Source organism: Myxocyprinus asiaticus, chromosome 14 (assembly GCF_019703515.2).
Source record: "Myxocyprinus asiaticus isolate MX2 ecotype Aquarium Trade chromosome 14, UBuf_Myxa_2, whole genome shotgun sequence".
Lineage (NCBI taxonomy): Eukaryota > Metazoa > Chordata > Actinopteri > Cypriniformes > Catostomidae > Myxocyprinus > Myxocyprinus asiaticus.
Window position 1 is genome coordinate 33,604,675 of NC_059357.1, and position 21,794 is coordinate 33,626,468.

The 21,794-nt window shown below is 35.4% G+C and overlaps 1 protein-coding gene across 7 annotated transcripts in view; it reads left to right on the forward strand.

The window, feature by feature from the left end:
* Positions 1–18,589, forward strand: part of LOC127452094 (putative E3 ubiquitin-protein ligase UNKL) — a 41,371-nt gene extending 22,782 nt beyond the window's left edge. For 3 of the 7 annotated variants that reach the window (XM_051717282.1, XM_051717284.1, XM_051717283.1), the window contains exons 6-17: positions 2,388–2,505; positions 2,616–2,700; positions 2,870–3,030; positions 4,629–4,817; positions 5,392–5,454; positions 6,323–6,412; positions 6,672–6,849; positions 7,455–7,547; positions 7,622–7,855; positions 12,390–12,586; positions 12,964–13,221; positions 13,460–18,589. In XM_051717282.1, the coding sequence (XP_051573242.1) occupies positions 2,388–2,505; positions 2,616–2,700; positions 2,870–3,030; positions 4,629–4,817; positions 5,392–5,454; positions 6,323–6,412; positions 6,672–6,849; positions 7,455–7,547; positions 7,622–7,855; positions 12,390–12,586; positions 12,964–13,221; positions 13,460–13,615 (1,822 nt within the window). In that variant the 3' untranslated portion in view covers positions 13,616–18,589. Of the gene's footprint in view, positions 1–2,387; positions 2,506–2,615; positions 2,701–2,869; positions 3,031–4,628; positions 4,818–5,391; positions 5,455–6,322; positions 6,443–6,671; positions 6,850–7,454; positions 7,548–7,621; positions 7,856–12,389; positions 12,587–12,963; positions 13,222–13,459 lie in introns of those variants that run through there. The other 4 variants (XM_051717285.1, XM_051717286.1, XM_051717287.1 and 1 more) reach the window with 4 other exon arrangements.
* Positions 18,590–21,794: the final 3,205 nt, after the last annotated feature.

The following is a 21,794-nucleotide window of genomic DNA, read 5'->3' on the forward strand; positions in this document are numbered from 1 at the left end:
ATTGGAGTGGCCATCACAAAGCCCTGACCTCAATCCGATAGAAAATTTGTGGGCAGAACTGAAAAAGCGTGTGTGAGCAAGGAGGCCTACAAACCTGAATGGGCCAAAATTCCAGCAACTTATTGAAAGAGTCTTGTGGAAGGCTACCCAAAATGTTTGACCCAAGTTAAACAATTTAAAGGCAATGCTACCAAATACTAACAAAGTGTATGTAAACTTCTGACCCACTGGGAATGTGATGAAAGAAATAAAAGCTGAAATAAATCATTCTCTCTACTATTATTCTGACATTTCACATTCTTAAAATAAAGTAGTGATCCTAACTGACGTAAGACAGGGAAAGTTTTCTATGATTAAATGTCAGGAATTGTGAAAAACTGAGTTTAAATGGTGTATGTAAACTTCTGAATTCAACTGTATATAGTTGAGAAGATAAGTTTGCATTCCCTTTTGTCTCCTAAATGTTAACACCCCTTTCATAATTTATACAAATATAAGAGATTTTATATATATATATAATTTTTATTATTAGTAGTACTGCTCTTCAGAATCAACATTACAGAAATTTACATAAAGTATAGTATGCATATAGTAGTTTGTTGTCTTCTTGAGCATCAATGAATGTTTGCACCTGATGTAATAGTTGTGTACAAGTTCCTCAATTGTCCTAAGTGTCAAAAGCTTGATTTTATAATATATATATATATATATATATATATATATATATATATATATATATATATATATATTTTAAAACTATTAAAATGTATTTATTTATATATACATATATACATATATATAAATAAATAAATAAATACATTTTAATAGTTTTAAAATATTGCCTTAGTCTTTCTTTACTGTTACCGGATGGCCCCAGACACGGAGACTACAAGAGTGCAAATTGAATGAAATCCCAGATGCAGTTTATTGTGCTGCTACAATTCCAATCAATAATTACCAGAAGAAAAAAGTGTTACACAATACGGGACTTTTAATTATAAAGAAGCCCAAAATACACATGGGACTCTTATTTTGAAATGTATGCGATCCTAGTTGTGAGCTCGCTGATGGCTGATTCGCTGCGAAAGTGAATCTGATTCAAACTGCTAACCTGAGCTCCTGAGTTCAAGCCCCCAGTTCTTTTTGGGTGATTCATGAAAAAGACCCAGTTCAAAAGAGTCATTTGTCCATGAAGCTCTCGCGTTGGGTTTGTTGTTGCATGCGGTGCAGCAAGCTCGTCAGAAACAGAACGGGTGAAAAGCGGCGCGAGACACACTGGTTGTACGCGTTCTAAAAATATATTCAATAACTCGAAACTGCATATGAACGCACACAACCCGACTGTTGCCAGCGGTGACTAGATTTAAAATTATCATCGCAATCAATTATTTTTGATCGCATTTGTGACCATTTTAGTCACAGACTGGAGCCCTGTAAATAACCGTAGTATCACCATGGTATTTTGTAGTGCAATAATTGTAACCACAAAATTAAACATGGTTACTATTAACACCATATTACTGTAGTAACACCATTGTTAGTATCATCAAATTTATGTTCCAAAAAAATCATGGTTACTACAATATTACTATAGTACAATTAACTTTTATATATTTTTTTTATTTATTATAAATAGTAATAAAGAAAATATTAAGAGTGGAGTCAAGAAACAGAATGGGAAAAATAATAAGCTAAATGCAGAACCGAACCCTGGTCGTACAGACACCGCTTCACGTCATTGGAGCTACAACCTCAATGCACTTTTTCGTGTATTTCTATGTTGCCAATAGACTATTGGGGTTACATCTGAAAGCAAATAGTCACTCTGAAAATAATCAGTATCGTCAAGCTTTGGGGCAACATTGGTTAATAGCAAATATTAACTACTAATAAAATACTACAAAAGATAATGAACAAAGCACGTAACCTACGGCATGGATACACTCTGTAGGAGAAAGTAATTTAACACAAAGGTACACACTTCAGCTTTAATTTACATAATTGCCTGGCTGAAATCAGAGGTCATTCATGACTTGACTGACTAAACCCCCTGCTGAGATAATGTCTCTAAAAACTGGAAAACGACTTCCGTTGGGTTTGAAAAAATTATTCAGTCACTTGGGCAGGCTGGGGAGAAACTTTGATGACCAAGGTTCTGTTTTATTTGCAAATATTTAATTTTGTTTAAAAAAAAAAAAAAGTGTTGTACTGTATTATCTTGAATGTGTGTTGTAAGGCAAGTTAATTTACAGTGTATAGCACATTTTATACACAATGGTAATTCAAAGTGTTACCTATAAATGATAAAGATAAGGAAAATAAAAATATTTAGTCAATTTTAAAATTAAATTTTTACATAAAGCTTATACCTGTTTATCATCTGATAGGTCGACACCATGTCCGAGTGTAAAACATGGCGATGAATGGGGCGAACCCTCAAAGTGTGAGAGCGGGGACAGCTGTCAGTACTGCCACTCTCGCACTGAACAGCAGTTCCACCCAGAGGTGAGATTGCCACACCTTTACAATGCTAAACTTTGTTTGATTGACTTTGATTTTATATAAACATTTTATTATTTTCAGTCTCTTACAATCTTATTTATCCCTATTTCAAGATATACAAATCTACTAAATGCAATGACATGAGGCAAACTGGATACTGTCCAAGGGGGCCATTCTGTGCTTTTGCACATGTGGAAAGTAAGCATATAAACAACTCTGATTGATCCGAAAATGTTGTGATTTTTTATTTTATTTTTTTAAATTCTTTTTATTATTGTAGTTAACTACATATGGTGAATTCAAAGTGTATTGTAACATTTTATTTATGATTCTAATGAGTGTTTGTGCATGTGTTTGTCTCTTGAAGGAATTCCTTCCACAGAAGAGACCATGAGTACGTTGCTCACAGCGATGCAGTCGGGTCACTCCAGTCTGGGCTCTCAGCAATACCCAGAGTGTCCAGTCAACGAGTGGAGCAACACGAATTCCATCACCTGCAGTGCTAATAACAACTGCCAGACAGGAAATGTATGTATTCATTCACCTGCACACACCTGCCAAACATCTGTCTGTCAGAGGGATCTTCACCCATATGTGGATTGTTCTGTTAAACAGTGGTTGTAATGTCCCTAATTGTGAAAGGAGTTTAGAGATTGTGTCATTATAAGAGCTTTTTTTCCTTTCATGTCTGCAGTGTTTAATTTTGTTTATATTGGTTTCTTTTGCATTCCTTTGTATTTATTGCAGTCTGTGTTGGAAGCACCTCAAATTTCAGATCAATCAATTAATAACCTCCTGAGACCAGAGCGAGACTGCTGTGTGCATTTTCCATTCCACTTTTTGATTTGTAACTAGTAGCCCCTAAGAAACATGAAAAAAAATCATATGTGGACAGTGGGACTAAGTTGTGAAATTTTAAATAATACCAGAAAGTCTTTTTTTTTTTTTTTTTTTTTTAAATCAAATTATTGATTATGTTTCCAGGAGTGTTGGTTATTCATGTTCTTGTAACAGACATTTCATCAGAAATTAACAAATAAGTAATGGCCAGCATGATTCAAAGAAATGGCCAGCATCATCCAGTCACTGCCAACCATGTTGAAATAAAGTTATACATGATAAATTCTGAATCTATATACTGATGTCTATTGTCCCATGTCTGCCAAACATGTTGAGATGTCCAAACATCATCTGCAGCCTGAAACTGAGCTTTTGACCAGATGTTAGTAGTGAATGCACTTGGCTTTATAGGAAAGCTATAGGATGCTCCCTTGCTCCCTAATTAGGGAATTACTTAACCTCCAGTGTGCTGTCTATCTGCATTGGTCTCAGAACAGTTCGAAATGCACCTTATTTTCATCCTAACTCCATATACAGCCACTGAAAGCAGCATTTTTCAGCTTTTGGATGAACCCGTTGAAGTAATAATGCACAGTGAATATAGGATATTTTAAGGAAAATGAGCCTACGGTCCATGTACGTGGTCATTGGGTTTAACAGGGTGCCGTTTCGTGATAAATCGATGACATTTTTAAAATTACATATCGAATAAAATTAGAGACTCTAATCTTTTGACTCAACAAGGTTTCAATTTAAAAACTTAATGAGGTTTCTTACCAGGTGTAGTTTTTTTTTACCTTTTCTCCCAAAGACAAACTCAGCTGAGATTGGCACCATGTTGTTTTGTCACTTGACTCAGTGTGTCAAAAGTTTAACCTGTTAATGACAGCCCAGAGTCTCCTGAACTGAGATCAGTTGGTTTAAATGAAATGAAATTATACATAGCCTATAGCGAAGCCATAACATAATGTCCACATATGTGGACGTGGGGTCTCAGGAGGATAAACCAACATTGAATGATTGATAAATCAGGGATATATATTGTCTTGAATCAAATTAGACAAAAATGATTTTCTGCTGGTAGATTGCAAATTTTTTTTCCTGTTATTGAGAGGAAAACCCTTTCTAGCTCTACCTTCACATTTGGATCTTCTAAATCAAAACCAGTTTCCCTTCAGGAATAAATAAAGATTCTATTTTATTCTAAATCAACAACATAAACACCAAAACTATTTGGCTGGCTCCCAAACCACCTCATAAAGATCATGTGTGCTTTTCTTCTTCAGGTGTCATGCTCTAATAGTCCAACTGTAACACCAAGCTCAGGAAGCAACAGTTCTTTGTCCCCAATTGGACCCATCGGCAGGCCAAAATGCTTTACTAATGGTAGCTTATGTTCAGAGTCCACTACGTCCAGTGTTTCATCTCCGACATCTAACTATCCCAAAGCTCCGGGTTTTGAACGGGAGGATCAGGTACACATGACCTTTCTAAAGGGAACTCTTGCAGGATTGCAGGAATGACACACACTGCAAGCCTTCTGTTTCAATTTGATTTCTTTGCTCATTTGTTGTCACCACTTTTCTGTTTATTTTTCAGATAATTTCTCTTTAGTTGTCGTTTTGTTGAAACTGCTAAGCACTTCATCTGTGTGATTCATTTTGTGGTAACATTGTCTAGTCAGGTATTAAATACATTTCCTTTTGAAATGCATTCTGAATTAACTTGTATATCAGGATATTCTCTTTGACCAATTTTGGGTTATTGTTCATGTACCGAAATTGCATGTGTCAAGCCCTGAAGTAATAATTTCTACCTTGCAGTTATCAGAGAAATAAACCTAGCCGTCACATGACCAGGTTGTGTTCATCTTAAAATATCAAAATGAAGCAGACTGTAACATTAGACTGTTTCAAACAAATTAACAGAAGGGTGCGTTCCCTTTTTTTGCTTTCTCTTTCTGAGCAGGTAGCAATTTCCTACATAATAACACTCCTGGTTGCCCAACCAACATCAGTTCACATGATAGGATGTATTATCTGATTTCAGGCAAAGAACCAGAAGAGCCAGTCTGGGGAAAATAATCAAAAGTTAATGGATCAAGACAAACAGGTAAAGCAGCTTAGCTCACTTTCATGCATCTTCCAATCCTTAAAAATATGGATCGTAGATGACAAAATAGTTAGTGATCGACTGAGTTATCAGTTATGGAAAACATTGCTGCCTTCATTTTCAAGAAATCATGCAATATTTGAATATCCCTTAGAATATAATAGAATAGAATATCCCTTGCTGTCCATTTATGATATAGCCTTGTAAAGAAATTATTAATAGGCTTGCAAAAGTTTTCCAAGACAAGCATCAGTTGTGTCAAGAGCTCGTTTTGGTCATATCATTTTGAGGGTTCTTGCCTTCTTTTTATTCAGCTCTTACAATGTAAAATAGAAACCGGCACTGCAGTCTTGCGATTTGGTCACCCAATTTATACCATAAATTATTTCACCAGATTACACTTGGAACCTCTTGTTTTTCTCTCCAAATCCTCACTCATGTCTCTCACCTGGTCTATTTTTACAGGGGATCTTTAAAACTTTTTCTCGTGTTCTTCTCTTCTAATGCCTTTAGCATCATTTACTGTGAGAATGAACATATCAATTATTTTTATCTGTCAAAATGATTGAAAGCATTTTGAATTATCTGGCAGTTTTTAAAATTTAGTAAATGTTGGAAACATTTTGGTGGAACATCTGAATGGAATATTGACATATTTGAAAGAAAAACTGTTTTAACTAGGGCTGTCAATCAATTCGAATTTATAATCGAATTATGATTAATTGAATGACAGTTGACTTGGAGCATTTCACTGTGTTTTTAGCATTTAGCACCATAAATGGCACATTTTTAGGATGCTGTGTCAAGTTAAATATATTGTAACTTGGAAATATTCATATAGACTCCTGTTCTTTTGTGCTCCATCCAGCTGTCTTTTGAACAGCTGTCGGTTTGTTGTCTGGACAGCTGGAGTTGCACTGACTGCTCCCTGCTGACTGCAACTCGCAAAAACTTGAAGGTGATACATCAAGCTTGAATTGCTCCGTTGGTAAATCCTTATTACGGAATTTCCATACAGTCAGGACTTGGGGGGCATGATTATTTGCGTAAATTTTGTGTTTTTTTTTTTTTATTAATCGCACTGAATTAATGCGTTAAATCGACAGCCTTGGTTTCAAAATATGCTACACCTGAAATAGCAAAAAGATCTTCACTTTTCTTCACATTTTCAAGCGAGTCACCAAACAAAATTCCTGACTGACTGTTTTCTTTCACAGGCTCACAGCTGTGTGTTCTCTGTGGTAAACCCACTAGCATCCAGCATAACATCAAGCATTACATCCAGCTTGGCCTCCAGTATTGGATCTGACAGCTCATCACCCACCACTTTATCAACCATGAATGCAAAAGCCACACCTTTCTATCCAGGCAGCAATACCGTGGAGTCAGTAATAGGTAAGTGCTACTGTCCTTTGCACCAATCATTCAGCATAGAGCTTTCCACACAAACACACAATCCTAGGGTTAAAGTATTGAGTGCTATATGTGAGGCAGACTGAGTCCAGATAAGGCAGTGCAGATAAATGCAGAGTGTTTAGTGAAGTGGAAGTCTTTGTGGCAGTGCATTAGTCGCAAGACAGTGAGTCTACTAAAACCCACCGACTGCAGCAGCAGACTATGACTCGGCAGCACAGAGCTGAGTGGATGGTAAGTGATTTTGTCTTTGTCTGGCTTTCCCAACACTTTCATTCGTGTTAAATATTTGACTTTTATAAAAAAAAAAAAAAAGCAGCCATTGATGTACAGTTTTTATAGGCTCTGAGTGGACTTGGATATCAACTGAAGTGAGTCTTTATCATAAGATGGGAGACTGGATTAACAAGAATTTTCAACTCTACCCTTTAGTTTTTATAGGTGCTTTAACAAAACTTCATAAATGGTTTTGTGTAATACTGTCTCTTGAAGGAGCTTCAGGGTTAACCTTGAAATATCAGAGAATTTTCCTCAGTCTCCACTTTGCCAAGACAATAAAATTGACTCTGTTCTTTTCTTGCTCTTAGGATCTGCACTTGACTTAAATTTTAGTGACATCAACGTTGCCTCCCTCGACAAAGAGCTAGAGGACCGAGACAACAATGGCCTTGGTTTAACAAGTAAGACATTGTTGATGTTTTCAGGTTTGTACTTGCTATTGGACACAGTTAATGTTTCAACTCTTTTTCCATAGGTCAGAGGCTATTAGGAGGCTCTGCTCCTGTCAATATTCCTGGCTCTCTGGCTCGGTCTTCCTCTCTGCATTCCTCATCCTCTCTCTCCGCCTCCCCGCTTGGCTCTCTGTCTCATTCCCTGTCCCAGTCTCTCCTCACTGGAATGACCTCCCAGCAGAGCCAGCCACAGGCGCTGCATGTTAAAACAGAGCATGGCCTTCTAGGAACGCCCACGTCTACGCAGAACTCCTTAGGTAAGAACTGTAAGGTTTGAAAATGTACATATTCACCTTGAGAAGATGTGAGTCATAAAGAGTATTAGACAAGTAATTAATTCAATGTTAATAAGCACTGATATGGTTTTCCTAGTGTTATAGAGCCAGATTGTTGACTATCAGCATAAAGTCTGTCCACTTTCAACCATCCACTTTTAGCTTTATTCACATGACGTTTAAGGGTGGGGAAATCTGAAATTGCTGATACCACAATAATAGGTGCAACAAATTACTAGCCCATTCAAATAAAGGTGCAGTCGTCTTCATGTAAACTTCTCCAGACAGCAAATTAAGTGATTCTCACAAAACCTGAAAAGAAAATTTTCTGGTAATATTTAACCCCAAATCAATACAAAAAAAAAAAAAAATACTACTCCTTAGGGCCTCTGCTGCCTGCCAGAAAACAATTCCAGGCACCTTTGAAAATAATGTCACGAGTGTTAAAAATCTTAATGGTCCTAAAAAATAGGCTTCATTGTCTATGTGCAAAATATAATTTCTTATTTGTTTCTTTTAATTTGTAATAAAATAGGACCAGGAAAGAATCACCCAATAAGTGGACAATTTGTGTTGAATTGTGTTTCCTAATAAAACAAAGTAATAAATACTGACTATTTCATGGACAATCTACAGTTGTGCTCAAGGATATCTCATTTACGCACAACTAACTGCCTAAAACACAACTCTTGAATATATTTTTAAAATTTGATTCTATGAACTCAAGAAGCCCTCATTGTAGCAAGCCAAAGCTGAAAGCTTGTTGCTTGGTGGGCTATTTAAAAACTTTGCATCTTTGGCAAAAACAGCCAACCAATCAGATTGGAACATTTATCTTTGCAATATGCGTCAGATGTTTTGTGGGCGGTCAGCATTTCTTCTGAAAATGAGACTATAACTTTCCAAACTTTAACTCTTAATTAAGCCCCTTTCACACAGAGATCCCGTTATTAATCCCAGGAAAAGTCGTTCCAGCAACTTTTCTGGGACTGCAAAATTTGTTCATTCACACTGCAAGAGCTTTCCAGTAATCTATGCTTGCATTCACACACATCCCGGGACAATCATAAAGACCAAAGTGACATCACGATGTGTCGTCTAATGTAAAGTGTCTTGAGTTTACTGATAACTGCATCTTTTCTCTTGAGAAGCCCACACTTTTATCCTCTTGTAAACAAATAAACTGCCTAAGGTAAAACTAAACTGAAGTTTAATTTAATTGTCAGCGCATATGGCGAGTATGGTCCTTGTATGAGATTTGCATGATTTTTATTGAGTTTTATTGATTTTATTCTGGCAGTTAGGCCTACTTTTATAAATAGCTCATAAGATCATTTTTGTCTTGTTTGATGTTAATTGTTTTGTGTTGTTGGATGCTCCCTACCAACTGAAATGCCTCCCAAGAACAATAAAGATTGAAAGTGAAAGTGATAACTGTCAAAACACAAAACAAACAAAAATTAATTAATATTTAATAATAGAAAAATTATATTAAAAAAACCCGAATAATTTTAATTTATACTGCCCTGCAACAGTTAAGTTGTGCATTCGATTCAGTAATTGCATTTTTAATTTAGTTTGATTCTAAACGGGCCTATAAAAATAAAGAAAACTTACTACACCGACAAGGTAAAACTATACTTTGTTTTTCTTCAGATATTAGCATTTATTACAATCCAAAATTATTATTAATTTACCGTTTATATGTTTTTTTTTTTTTTTTTTTTTTTTTCAACTAGCACTGCCTATTTCTGTATGCCTTAAGCACTTTTTAAACATTACAAATAAAACGTATTAGTAATATGCACATTGTATACTAACTGTTGCGCTGCGATTAAGCATTGAGAAGCATCGAGGCAAATGTCATCTTTTCGAAATGAAATTGAAAATAAAAGCTATTTTTGGAGAAAAACTGAAATGTATTATTTGGAACCTACACTGGTGGTCTAAGGAAAGAAATTGGTGCTTTTATTCACCAAAGTGGCATTCAACTGATCACAATGTATAGTCAGGACATTAATAACATGAAAAATTACTATTACAATTTAAAAAATAAAATAAATTCAGAACTTCTTTAACTACTTCAAAGAGTTCTCCTCAAAAAATCCTCCACGTGCAGCAATGACAGCTTTGCAGATCCTTGGCATTCTAGCTGTCAGTTTGTCCAGATACTCAGGTGACATTTCACCCCACACTTCCTGTAGCACTTGCCATAGATGTGGCTGTCTTGTCGGGCACTTCTCACGCACCTTACAGTGTAGCTGATCCCACAAAAGCTCAATGGGGTTAAGATCCATAACGCTCTTTTCCAATTATCTGTTTTCCAATGTTTCTTTGCCCACTCTAACCTTTTATTTTTGTTTTTCTGTTTCAAAAGTGGCTTTTTCTTTGCAATTCTTCCCATAAGACCTGTACCCCTGAGTCTTCTCTTTACTGTTGTACATGAAACTGGTGTTGAGTAGGTAGAATTCAATAAAGCTGTCAGCTGAGGACATGTGAGGCGTCTATTTCTCAAACTAGAGACTCTGATGTACTTATCCTCTTGATTAGTTGTACATCTGGGCCTTCCACATCTCTTTCTGTCCTTGTTAGAGCCAGTTGTCCTTTGTCTTTGAAGACTGTAGTGTACACCTTTGTATGAAATCTTCAGTTTTTTTGGCAATTTCAAGCACTGTATAGCCTTCATTCCTCAAAACAATGATTGACTGATGAGTTTCCAGAGAAAGCTGTTTCTTTTTTGCCATTTCTGATCTAATATTGCCCTTAAGATATGCCAGTCTATTGCATACTGTGGCAACTCAAAAACAAACACAAAGACAATGTTACGCTTCATTTAACGAAACAAATAGCTTTCAACTGTGTTTGATATAATGGTAAATGATTTTCTAGTACCAATTTAGCATGATTACTCAAGGATAAGGTGTTGGAGTGATGGCTGCTGGAAATGGGGCCTGTCTAGATTTGATCAAAAATGACTTTTTTCAAATAGGGATGGTGCTGCTTTTTACATCAGTAATGTCCTGACTATACTTTGTGATCAGTTGAATGTCACTTTGGTGAATTAAAGTGCAAATTTCCTTCCAAAACAGCAAAATCTGTACATTATTGCAAATTTTGGCTTCCACTGTAATGTCTTGGAAAATAGCAATAAATTAATTTTCTGTATCGTTATGTTCTTGCCCTTTATATGGTTAAGAAAATAAATGTCTGAAGAAACAGTTGGCCTGTCATAAGGTTGCAAGCGCTGTGGCATGCTAGTCACCTAAAAAGCTATATTGACTCATTTCAAAACTGGTAAAAGTGTGTCTGGTTGTGTTTCTTTAGTCTACCTACCATATTTTCACTAAGCCTACATGCATCTTCGCAAATTCTGTGGAATGATGTTCACGGAGGTTGTAGGGTAGAGTGGGCACAAATGAACACTTTTTGGTTTTCTTAAGTTTGTGTAAATACACTTGGGGTTCAAAGCAATTCAGGAACAGTTGTTCTCCTGTTTTGGATGTGTAGCCTACAAAGAATATGGCATGCAGCAACCCCACACAAAATAAGCATTTTAATGTAAATTATATTAATTGAAATTAATAATCGCAATTACAATATCAAAGGAAATAATCAACAATTATGATTTTTGTCATAATCGTGCAGCCCTAGTATGTACTTTATTCACCGTCTACCTAGAACAAGGAAAGTAAAATGTTGTAACCGGTGCGAAGCACATAGTAACGACCATATTACAGCGTAAAATCCCTGTCTAACAACTTTATCTGATCTAATTAAAATAAATAGAAGATAAACTAAACCATTATGTCAATAAAAGTCATTTATTAACTTTTTCCTGTATAATATAGCAGTAATTTTGACACTTGACAGTGAATACACAACAAAGCCACAGTTCTCCCCTACTTCAGGTTTGGAGTGTTTCCTGCATGAGGCGGCGCTTTTTTTTGTTTTGTCTTTCGTCTTAGTTTACAAACTGGATAACCATCATTATTATTTTTAAATACCCAAAGTATTCCTACATCACGGACATCAACTGCACCATATGTGAGGGGGAAATAATGTTCAGATGGGAAATAAGGTTTACAGCTTCCGGTGAAGCTGTAAATGTTGCCGCTTTTTAAAAACTTTTTTTTTTTAACTAATATTTACAATGGAAACGTTAATTTCTTTACTCGTATATAAAAAAAAAAAGAATTGAAACTTTGTTCTGCACACAAACTTTCTCCTTCGCATGATAAATCCGTCATCACAACGACACGCATCCTTCAAGGGATTGGTTCTGCTTTTGTTCACACAGACACGTCGCGGGATTTACCCCGGCAATTTTACTAGGTTCTGATCCCGGGATAACATTTTCAGGCTTTCCAGCACCAGCTTGTGTTCACACAGAAGGCTCCCCACCAATTGATCCCGCCAATATCCCGGGATCAGAGCCCAGTGTGAATGAGGTTTTACAGTCACAATCTCATGAAAAAGTCATATGTGAGTAAGTTACATTAATAATGTTCGGCTTCAGGTCTGAATGGTGGAGCAGGGGGTATATGGGACTTCATGAGTGGCAGCTTCTCTCCCAGCCCATCTCCAGTGTTCAGCAGCCTTTCTTCCAGCACGGTCGGCTCCAGCAGTGCAGACATCGGCCGACTCTTCCGAGAACTGGATGAGGCCAAGCGCAAGATAAAGCAATGGGAGGATGCCTGGCACCAAGTTAAACAGGTCAGACATGCTGGTTTTTCAGTTATTCTTATTTATAGGTCTCATGGTCTAGATACTAGCCATTGTGAGTGCTTTAGTACTTAAGCCATTTAGTTTGTATTTCTTGTGCTCATTTAGGTTGTTTCTTAGAAAGTGGGAGCCATTTCATTACACTTGTTTTGGGAACCTTCCTAGTTACATTGTAGAAAATGCAGGCTGACACTGTATATTTGCTTATTGATGCCACAGCGATGCCTCAAGTGATAGTCCGTTAGCTTTGAAGCTTGAAACAAATACAAAGAAATGCAGGAAATGCTCACAAGGGGGACAATTAAAGGCTTACTAATATCAAATGGGTCACCTCATTGAAATGCTCGTTTTCTAATCGCTTCTCCCAGGCCTGTGAAGCGTGGCAAAAAGATGCTCACAATGCGAAAGAACAAGTGAAATCAGCGGAGGCGGAGCGACAGCTGGTGGAACAGAAGCGGGAGGACACCGAGCGAAGGCTGAAGGAACTGCAGGTAGACTTTGATGTTTTGTGTCGCTCCCCCAATAAGCCTCTTCTGCGCAGCTACGGAGAGCTGGACCAGCTCCCCCTGCCAAAGCTCCGATCCATTCAGAGCCAGCTGCGCTCTGACCTAGACGTAATAGACGGGGTAAGAAGGACCAGGTCCCAACACGCATACGTCACCATGTCACATTTACACACGCTCTAATTAGACTGTCACACTCTTCTCGTCACCTAGATGTAAGAGTGGTGATTTCATGGCTTACAGGGGAAGAGTAGGCAACATGTCTGTCAGTCAGTCAGTCATGCATGATGCACTGCAATGCAATGGTCCTGACTTCTGTAAAGAGTTTGACTGATGCTAACTCTTCTTTTTCTCAACACAGGTAATATATCAGCTTCAGTCAAAGAAATGTGTAGTTTGCCAAAAGCATGATCGTTCCATTGTCCTGCAGCCTTGCCAACATTATGTACTTTGTCAGAACTGTGCGTCTGGTAAAACGGAATGTCCTTACTGTAAGACAAAAATATTGAAGTGGTGATGTACAGCAATTCGAGGTACTTCTTTCATGATCTAGCCCTTTGAAGAACTACTAATACATATTATGCTTACTGTTTCTAAATAGCATTTTTTTGTGTTTCAGTGTTTCATATAGTGATTAAATTGATTAGTTTTATTAGAATCTAATAAGTGGTGTTTGACTGATAAAAATCAAATACTTAAATGCAATACCTGTTTTGTACAAGCTAGATTTCATTTTCATAAAGCATTAAACAGTTTGCCCTTGGTTACCACTGATTTGACTGTTAGCGACAAAAACATCGGTCAGACATCATATTTGCTACTAGCTGTGTGAAGAGAATTAATTTCTTGTTAAAAGCACTTTGTTGACTTGGGAAAAATGTTAGAAATTTTTGCTTTAAGCTGCTTTGTAGCTTTTTGGTTATTTTTATTTTCTTAGATTTATATTTTGCCCAAATACGCTAAAGTATGAAGCTTTTGTGTGTACTGTGAAACCTTATAGAATATTTCATTTTTCTTACTGTTAAATCATGGTATAGTGTATATATCTTGTTAGTTTTCATATAAAATAGTACTAAATAGTTACTTTCATTGTTACTTAAATTTTTCAATCAAATAAGTGCAAACTTTAAATGCATTTTAGGCATAACCAGCAGATGTAATATCAGTAAGGCACATACTGTACGCTAAAGCATTTAGTAAATCAGTTTTTCTGTCTTATAACAACTATTTAGATATACATTGTTAGATGAGCACATGTGTTCTGAAGTCCTCAGTAATAGTATATATTTTTTTTTTGGTTTGTTTTTTTGGACTTTAGCCTTTCAGATATTTTAGAAGATATCTGATTCCAGGCCACTCCCTCTTAAGTGCCTTGCCTTAAAAATATTAGAAGCATCTTTGAGGAGCTTAGGATTGTAGTACAAAACCATAAGTGTAGTCGTTGCTTGTGCAAATTGTGTATTTTTCGGTAGTGCCGTACGACGTACATACATTATTGGAGCATATATTGGCCCAATTTAATACTGAAGTATTTCCCAGAGATTTCATCTATGTCAGTGCCTGAGCCCTGACATTCAGCTAAAGTATCGTTCCCTCTTTCATCATAAACAATGGTGCTTTTTGGGTGCAGCTTCATTATCCTTAGAAATGTTGAATCATCCTTAATTTAAATGCGTAGGGATATTCAGATCAGGAAATATATGTATTTCTTTGATTGCAAAACTAAACTGGCTTAGTAAATTTGTATTTTTTATTTTATTTTTTTTTATGTTTAGCATTGTAGTGCTCTGTAGTGTTTACAGACAGAAATCGTCAGTGTTTTTTTTTCGTATCCAAATTCGACAGTGTAATGTGCTTAGGTAATTTAATTGAAATGACCTGCTACTGTGTTATCTGAAAACATTGTATCCTTTTTTTCTTGTTCCTTTCATATTTACAGCAATAAGTTTGTGCAGTAAATGGTCAGGTACAACAAGGTGCAAGTTTTATTTTGTTTCTTTTAAAATTGGGATAAACAGTTTATTTCAAAAGGTATGGTTATTGAGGATCTACTTGTCCAGACCCTCGTATTTAATTTCAGCTTCACGAGAAACGGACAGTGTGTATATTATTTCTCTCTGTTTCTTGTGTTCGTATCTAAATCAGCAAGGTCTGTATGTAGCTCATGTTCTTGAGATTTGGAATGATTTGTCATAAAAAAGCTGCATGTGTCAGTGTGTACATTTTGGTAACCAGCTGAAGCTCTAGATTACACTGCCACATGTGTTTGTGTTGAGCAGACCTACCCAGTTGTTGGTCAGGCATCACAGTCGAAAGCTCTAAGTATTCAAAAATATTTTTGTACAGTGCTTCAAATGCACTGACTACGTGCTTATCTTTTCTAGTACGATTAGCGAAGCCGTGTTCTTTGTTTTTTCTTGTTTCTTTTTTCTTTTGTACGATTGTTGATGTAGATAGGTTGTAAACATTTTTACCAGATCAAAGTAGCTCTGGGTACTGGGATGTTTCCAACACACAAGTGTTCAAGAGCTTTGCGGATATGTCGCTTTGTTGAGGGATTAATTCCACTTGTTTGGTTGTTGGACCATAACGTAGAGTTTTGTTTAACTAAAAAATGGGTTTGAAATGTTCGGGACCTCATATATCATATATTTCTGAAACAAAGAGTGCGTAAATCAAATGTGGACTTTACTCAAACCAAAGTGGTATTGTAGTTTATATTTGTTTCAGAGCTCAAATGAAGTGGTGTACAATTAGTATGTCAGTTTTTCAATGTTTAATTTGACAGGACAACTATGCCAACTGCTTCTGCTGACAATATTAATGGACTGAGAGCCCATTTTTGTAGTTTTTACCAAAGACCTTTACTGTTTTTCTTTTTTCTTTCTTCTCAACTTTATAGCTGCATTTTTATTTTAGCATTCTGAGGAAATGGTTAGAAATAGAAAAATGACCAGATCTAGTACTTATTTACATAATATGTGCATTAAAAAAATCATAAAGGAATCATAATCTTTTTTTTATTCAGTGAAAATTATAACATTACTATTGAATTGGTTGTAATCTACAGTGAAGGAATGTCCTAGTAATGAATGAATATTTGTGTTAATATTCTTAAATGACCATATGGATTAGTGCTTATTTGAATGAGATATTATTTCTTTTTATATTATTAGTACTTAATCATACAATTCTCAAATTAGTGGTTGTGCACTACATGTATGCTGTCAGGAATTTAAAAGAGTATAATTGGACCGTAAAGTGATTTCTTTAGTTTCAATTTGACTGTTTATTTTGCTGTATGTTTATTTGTGATTCTTCAGCATTTTGAGAGAAAATAAGAAATCTTCTAACTTATTATTATTATTTTTTTTTTTACCTTGAAGTGAAGTCTATTGTTGTATTGTCAAATGTTGTCTACTATTTCTTTGTAGAACACATATTTGATTGTGATGTAAAATGAGTCCCTTGCTTGTGCTAGTTGAAATGGCTGAAACAGACAGTGGGTCACATTTATGAAAACTGTTTAAAAAAAAAAAATCGAATTCCGTAGCCTTAAACCACACTTTATTTGGCCTAGTTAAGTAAAAAAAAAAAAAATCATTTTTAAAATATAAGCTTGCCAGACACTTGAACAGTCATGCTGCTCGTTAATATTATTGTTCATTTTTGAAAGGATCAAGTCTTTTTGGAACAAATTTGTGCCTTTATTAAAACACATTGAAAGTATTTTAATTGAACAAGTGGGTAATTTGAGCTTACAACTTCGAAGAGTCGAATTTTAGTGCCTTGGGACATTTTAACCTGCATTTCTCAATGCACGAGAATCTTGCCACAGATTTCTACAGACTTTACCAGTGTATTAAAATAATACCTAATTACTTTGACATGCCTTTGAGTAACTTTTGGCTTTGAGTAATATAAAAGTGATTTAATAAATATAATTATCTTGAAAAACAACATTAGGATGATGCATTACATATTAAAACTGTCAGTTATGAGCAACACTTAAGATGTTATGCAATTGTATTCTCTACCAAGGACGTTAAAAGTAGCAGCTCATTGAACAGATTGTGAAGTATGACTAAATTACAGCAGAATAATTATTAATAATTTCGGGCTTCCAATTAATTTTCTGTTATATTATTGGTTTTCTGAAAAGTGATTTTTAGTACCATAAACATCTGTATTAATGGCAAACAGCAAATTTTTGTGTAATCTCTTAGTCACATGAATCACAGCAGATACCAGAGGTACATTTATACAGTTTCCCACCTAAAACACCTCTGTCTGCATCAGCCAATATCAACTATAATCATCAACACAAATGACCATTCAGTTTCAATGTATTGTGGTTTATGAAAGACCAGGTATCTGCAATTAAAGAAGCACTGAGGACAGTGTCTTTTTGTTTAACAATTTGTAAATGAACTGTATTGGAAATTTACCATAATGCTCTGCAGTGGAAATAATCATCCTTTTATTCTTTATTTCGAATTCTTGTGGATTTTCTTTTTTTTTTTATTTGTTTGTTTTTCTAATTTTGTTATCTATCAGTAGTGTGATTTATTGAACCTAAGGATTTATGCAATCTTGTGTATATACATATTACATATGTAACTGGTTAAATTTATCAAACTAGCCAGGGAAATTACCTATTACAACAGTAAACTTTTATAAGAGGCTAAAACAAGTAATTAAAAAAAAAAAAAGAAGAAGAAGAAGAAGAAAGCCAGAACTTTGGAACCACTGTTCCCTATATTTAATGTTACAGTTAATCGAACATAAATCCCTGAATATTGAATGTACCATTCAAAATAGATATAAAATGGGTCACTGGAATAACATGGAGGACAGTTAATTGATAATGATGTAGCACTAGTTTTGTGAATTGCGATACATTACAAATAAATTTATAAGTTAAACACAATTGCAGTTTTCAAGTTTGTGTATTTATTATCGTAACAATTTGATGGAAATATGAGATGTATTTTTTCTCAGGGTTTTATAGGAGAACTAGAATAGAAAGAGATGTCCAATTTTCAAAGGAAACTGCACCTCTGAGAAGTCAAAATGAGGAAAACATTTATATTATGAGAGAAACATATCCCTTATTTTGGTACAGTATGCATCAATATAAAGAACTGCTTGTATTCTAATTAGTGTTGAAATACTATACAATTTGCTGTCAATATAGTACTTTGTGTATGTGTGGTCAACAGAAGACCTTAAAACATTTACTGGGAGTTATGTGTTTAAGTTATATAGGCTTCTTTATGGAACAGTTGTGCGTTTTGATGGCGTGAAAGGCCAGAGAGGTTTTTCTTTACTTAAGATGATATTATTTATAATGCATAATCTTTTTCTTGTAGTGCATCATTTAAAATTGTTAACACTTGTCTACACTACAGCAGTTATGCAATGGTTTACAGAATTCATGGAATTATTTTTATCATCTTGGGAATTAAATAATGTTTGATCTTTAACCTGACTCAAGTGTTGCTGTGTTCTTTCTCATTTGTCTCTTATTTTCTTCATCAGGTATATAAGAAACTGATAGGGATGTCATAAAATATCTATATATATCACTTATTGATCAACACGTTATTTCTGAGATATCGTTATATTAAAATTAGCCGACATTTTAATTTGAAGCCTAATTTGCGTGCTTTCCAATTCATTCAGTTGGTCTCTGTTTAACAATCTTGTGTCATGGCGTTAGGGAAACCACAAGAGGGTGATATATCATTTACTGAAGCCAGTCGCAGTCATGATCACACACATAGGATGAGCTGATGCAGCACAGTAGATGGCAGTCCAAAGTTAGGAAGGTTTTTGTACCTTAAGAATGAACAAAGTGACATGGATGAGTTTACAGGTTAGTGTATGAAACTGGTATAACTGCGCAAACTGAACAGTTAGAAATGGTGACGTTTATTATGCAATTTCTCTGTATGTAGCCTTGAATAGGTCTTTTATTCAAGCTGTCAAACCACAAAACTACATACTTGTAACTTAAAATACATTGTGTAAGCTATATGAAAGACACATACACAATATATCATCCAGTGATGGCTGGAGTAAATAATCTTTGTCCTTTGATAATGATTTGGGTCAAATCTAATGGAAAACTATGCGAGTTGTACTCTGTGGCACTGCAGAATTTTGATGCCGAGCATTGGCAGTGTGTGCATACCTTCGTAGAAAATAATTGTTTCCAATTTTAAAATGTGCCATGACGTGCCATATCCCATGATGTCTGGTGTGTGACCCCGCTCACGCTTTACCAAAGTTGTGTTGAGAAATATGTTCGAAAAGACAAAGAGTATTGTGCAACGTGCAGCCCAATTTATATCTGATAAAAATCCTGATGTATATCGATAATCATCGGGAAACTCTTCTGATTATCGATGCATGAAAAGGCATTGATTCCAAGCCAAGAAACTGAGAACAATTATTTGTTCTTGTGTTGAGTTAGAAACTGTTTAATGGACACAATATGCTAGACTTAATATATTAAAAAAAGTTAATAGTTACATTTAATTTTTGTTTCTTTTATAATTTTTTTTTTTTTTTTTTTTTTTTTTTTTTAAGTACAAATTCACCAATGAGTACTACCTGCTGTTTATCATGGTACTTGTTCTGTGATGACTGTCAGGACAGGAAATGTCGAACAAGTAAACACATCAGTTTCTCTGCCTGCAGACATAAATAGGTTTTAGGGGAATTATGGAAAATGTTTAAAAAGTAAGACAAATGTAAAACGCTTACTGTGATTAGCATTTCTTGCCCCACTTTCAGGGTTTGGGTAAAGAAGTTTTGTCCTAATCTCTCAAAGTCAGGTGGCTCCCTACAAATACTGCAACACAAAAAGCAGAATACTGTTTGAATTAAATACGGTGCATGATAAGGGCTACTGTCAACTTCAAAGCTTTATTTCAGTCTCGTTAGTACCTCTCAAGAAGGGTATCAAAGCAGGTGACAGCACTGTCTTTTTGCATAACAATGATAAGACAGGAACCCTCGGATAGAAGTGATCCCTGGATACAACACAAAAATAGACATTAAATATTTTATTGCTTTTCATTAAAATGGCGTTTGGTGTAACTGGGTAAGATAGCCAATGCACATGAAATGCTCAATCAGCAGGGGGCCTCAGTAGCTCAGATATGTGCATTCTTCGACTCTGATCTGGTGTGCAAAGCCTTCCAGCCACCAGGTGGCAGTCTGTCCTAAGCAGCCTGTCTAGTAGCTCTGAGTAAAGCTCTGCTGCATGAGGTTGGAAATGTATCAGCAGTCAGGTGGTCTGGCACAGAGCACTGGAGACTAAAGGCCCTTCTGGCACTAAAACACAAATAAACAACAGCAGTTCCTGCCCTAATTTCAAAGGTCGTTGCAGCTAGTAAAACATCAGCAAGTTTTGATGTGTGTTGTTTCATTGGCTCTGTGTTCTGATGCACTTATAGTTGGCTGAGAAAGTGGGAGAATGCCTTGCCTTGACTGAATCCTGATTTTGAGTGAAATTTGTCCTTAACAGTGGTTCTAAGGGTTGTTGTCCTGTTCCAAACTTGGTTCAGGATCTGAACACAAATGGCAAATCTGAAATAAGAGTGAAAATATGCTTGAAAAACTTAAACTTGAAAACTAAAGTAATAATATACCTTTAAAGGAATATAATCAACATTATGCTGTCGAATGAGCTTAACTTGTTTTTAACCTGGAATATTCCTTTAGGAGAAAGTAACAAAAGCTACAATACCTGTTCGTTTCTCATAATTGATGTTTCTGTGCAGCACAAACCCCCTGGAAATATCAGTTTTATGTCCTCTGTTGCCTTTTGATACGACAAAGATCCTGTAATAAAAGCAAATGGTATCAGTAAGCTTTGACTAGAGCTTTTCTACCATACACTGATGATTATTATATTTCTTGGACTGCTAACCATAGATGCCATTATACAGTTACTTAAGCACAGAGTCAATTAGGGGCCAGATCTCAAGTATTTTATCTTCATTTCCCTCTTGGTGGGATCCTGGAAATACATAAGACAAAACATTGTTTCACATAAATCTCCCCTTTATCTTGGATGTTTTTGGATCACTGGGTTCAATTTTTTTTAATGGTTTATGACCACTACTTTAATTAGAAGCTTCAAGCATCAGGCTATGCTCTATGATGGACCATCCATATTAGAAACAAGGACATTTTACCAGTATTCAGTTTAACTTAATTTAAAATATGATTTTATAGCATGCAGAATTGTTTGACAGATCATTTGAGAATATCTTGAACTTTCCAAAATGATGTACACTGTAGGCATAGGGAATCGTAAAGAATTTAACAATTCTGATTCTGTTTTCTCTTAACGATTCAGACTCCTTACATTTCAATAAATGATTTACATTTTTCAGGAAGAAATATTTTGAAATAAGAAATGTAATTTTTATTGCATTTACTGCCTTTAGCAATTTGTTTCCAAATAATGTGATTAATTCAGATCAGATAAAACAAATCAGAAATAAGTTTAATACAGTTCTAGCAAATGGCATATTTTCACAGACTTCTAAGAGGCATAAATGCAATCCAATAATTGCATTCTGTAACTATATATTAACCTTCCGAGACCCATGTGTGACTGCTGTGTGCATTTTCCATTTCTCTCTTTGATTTGCAGGGTTGGGAGGGTTACTTTTGAA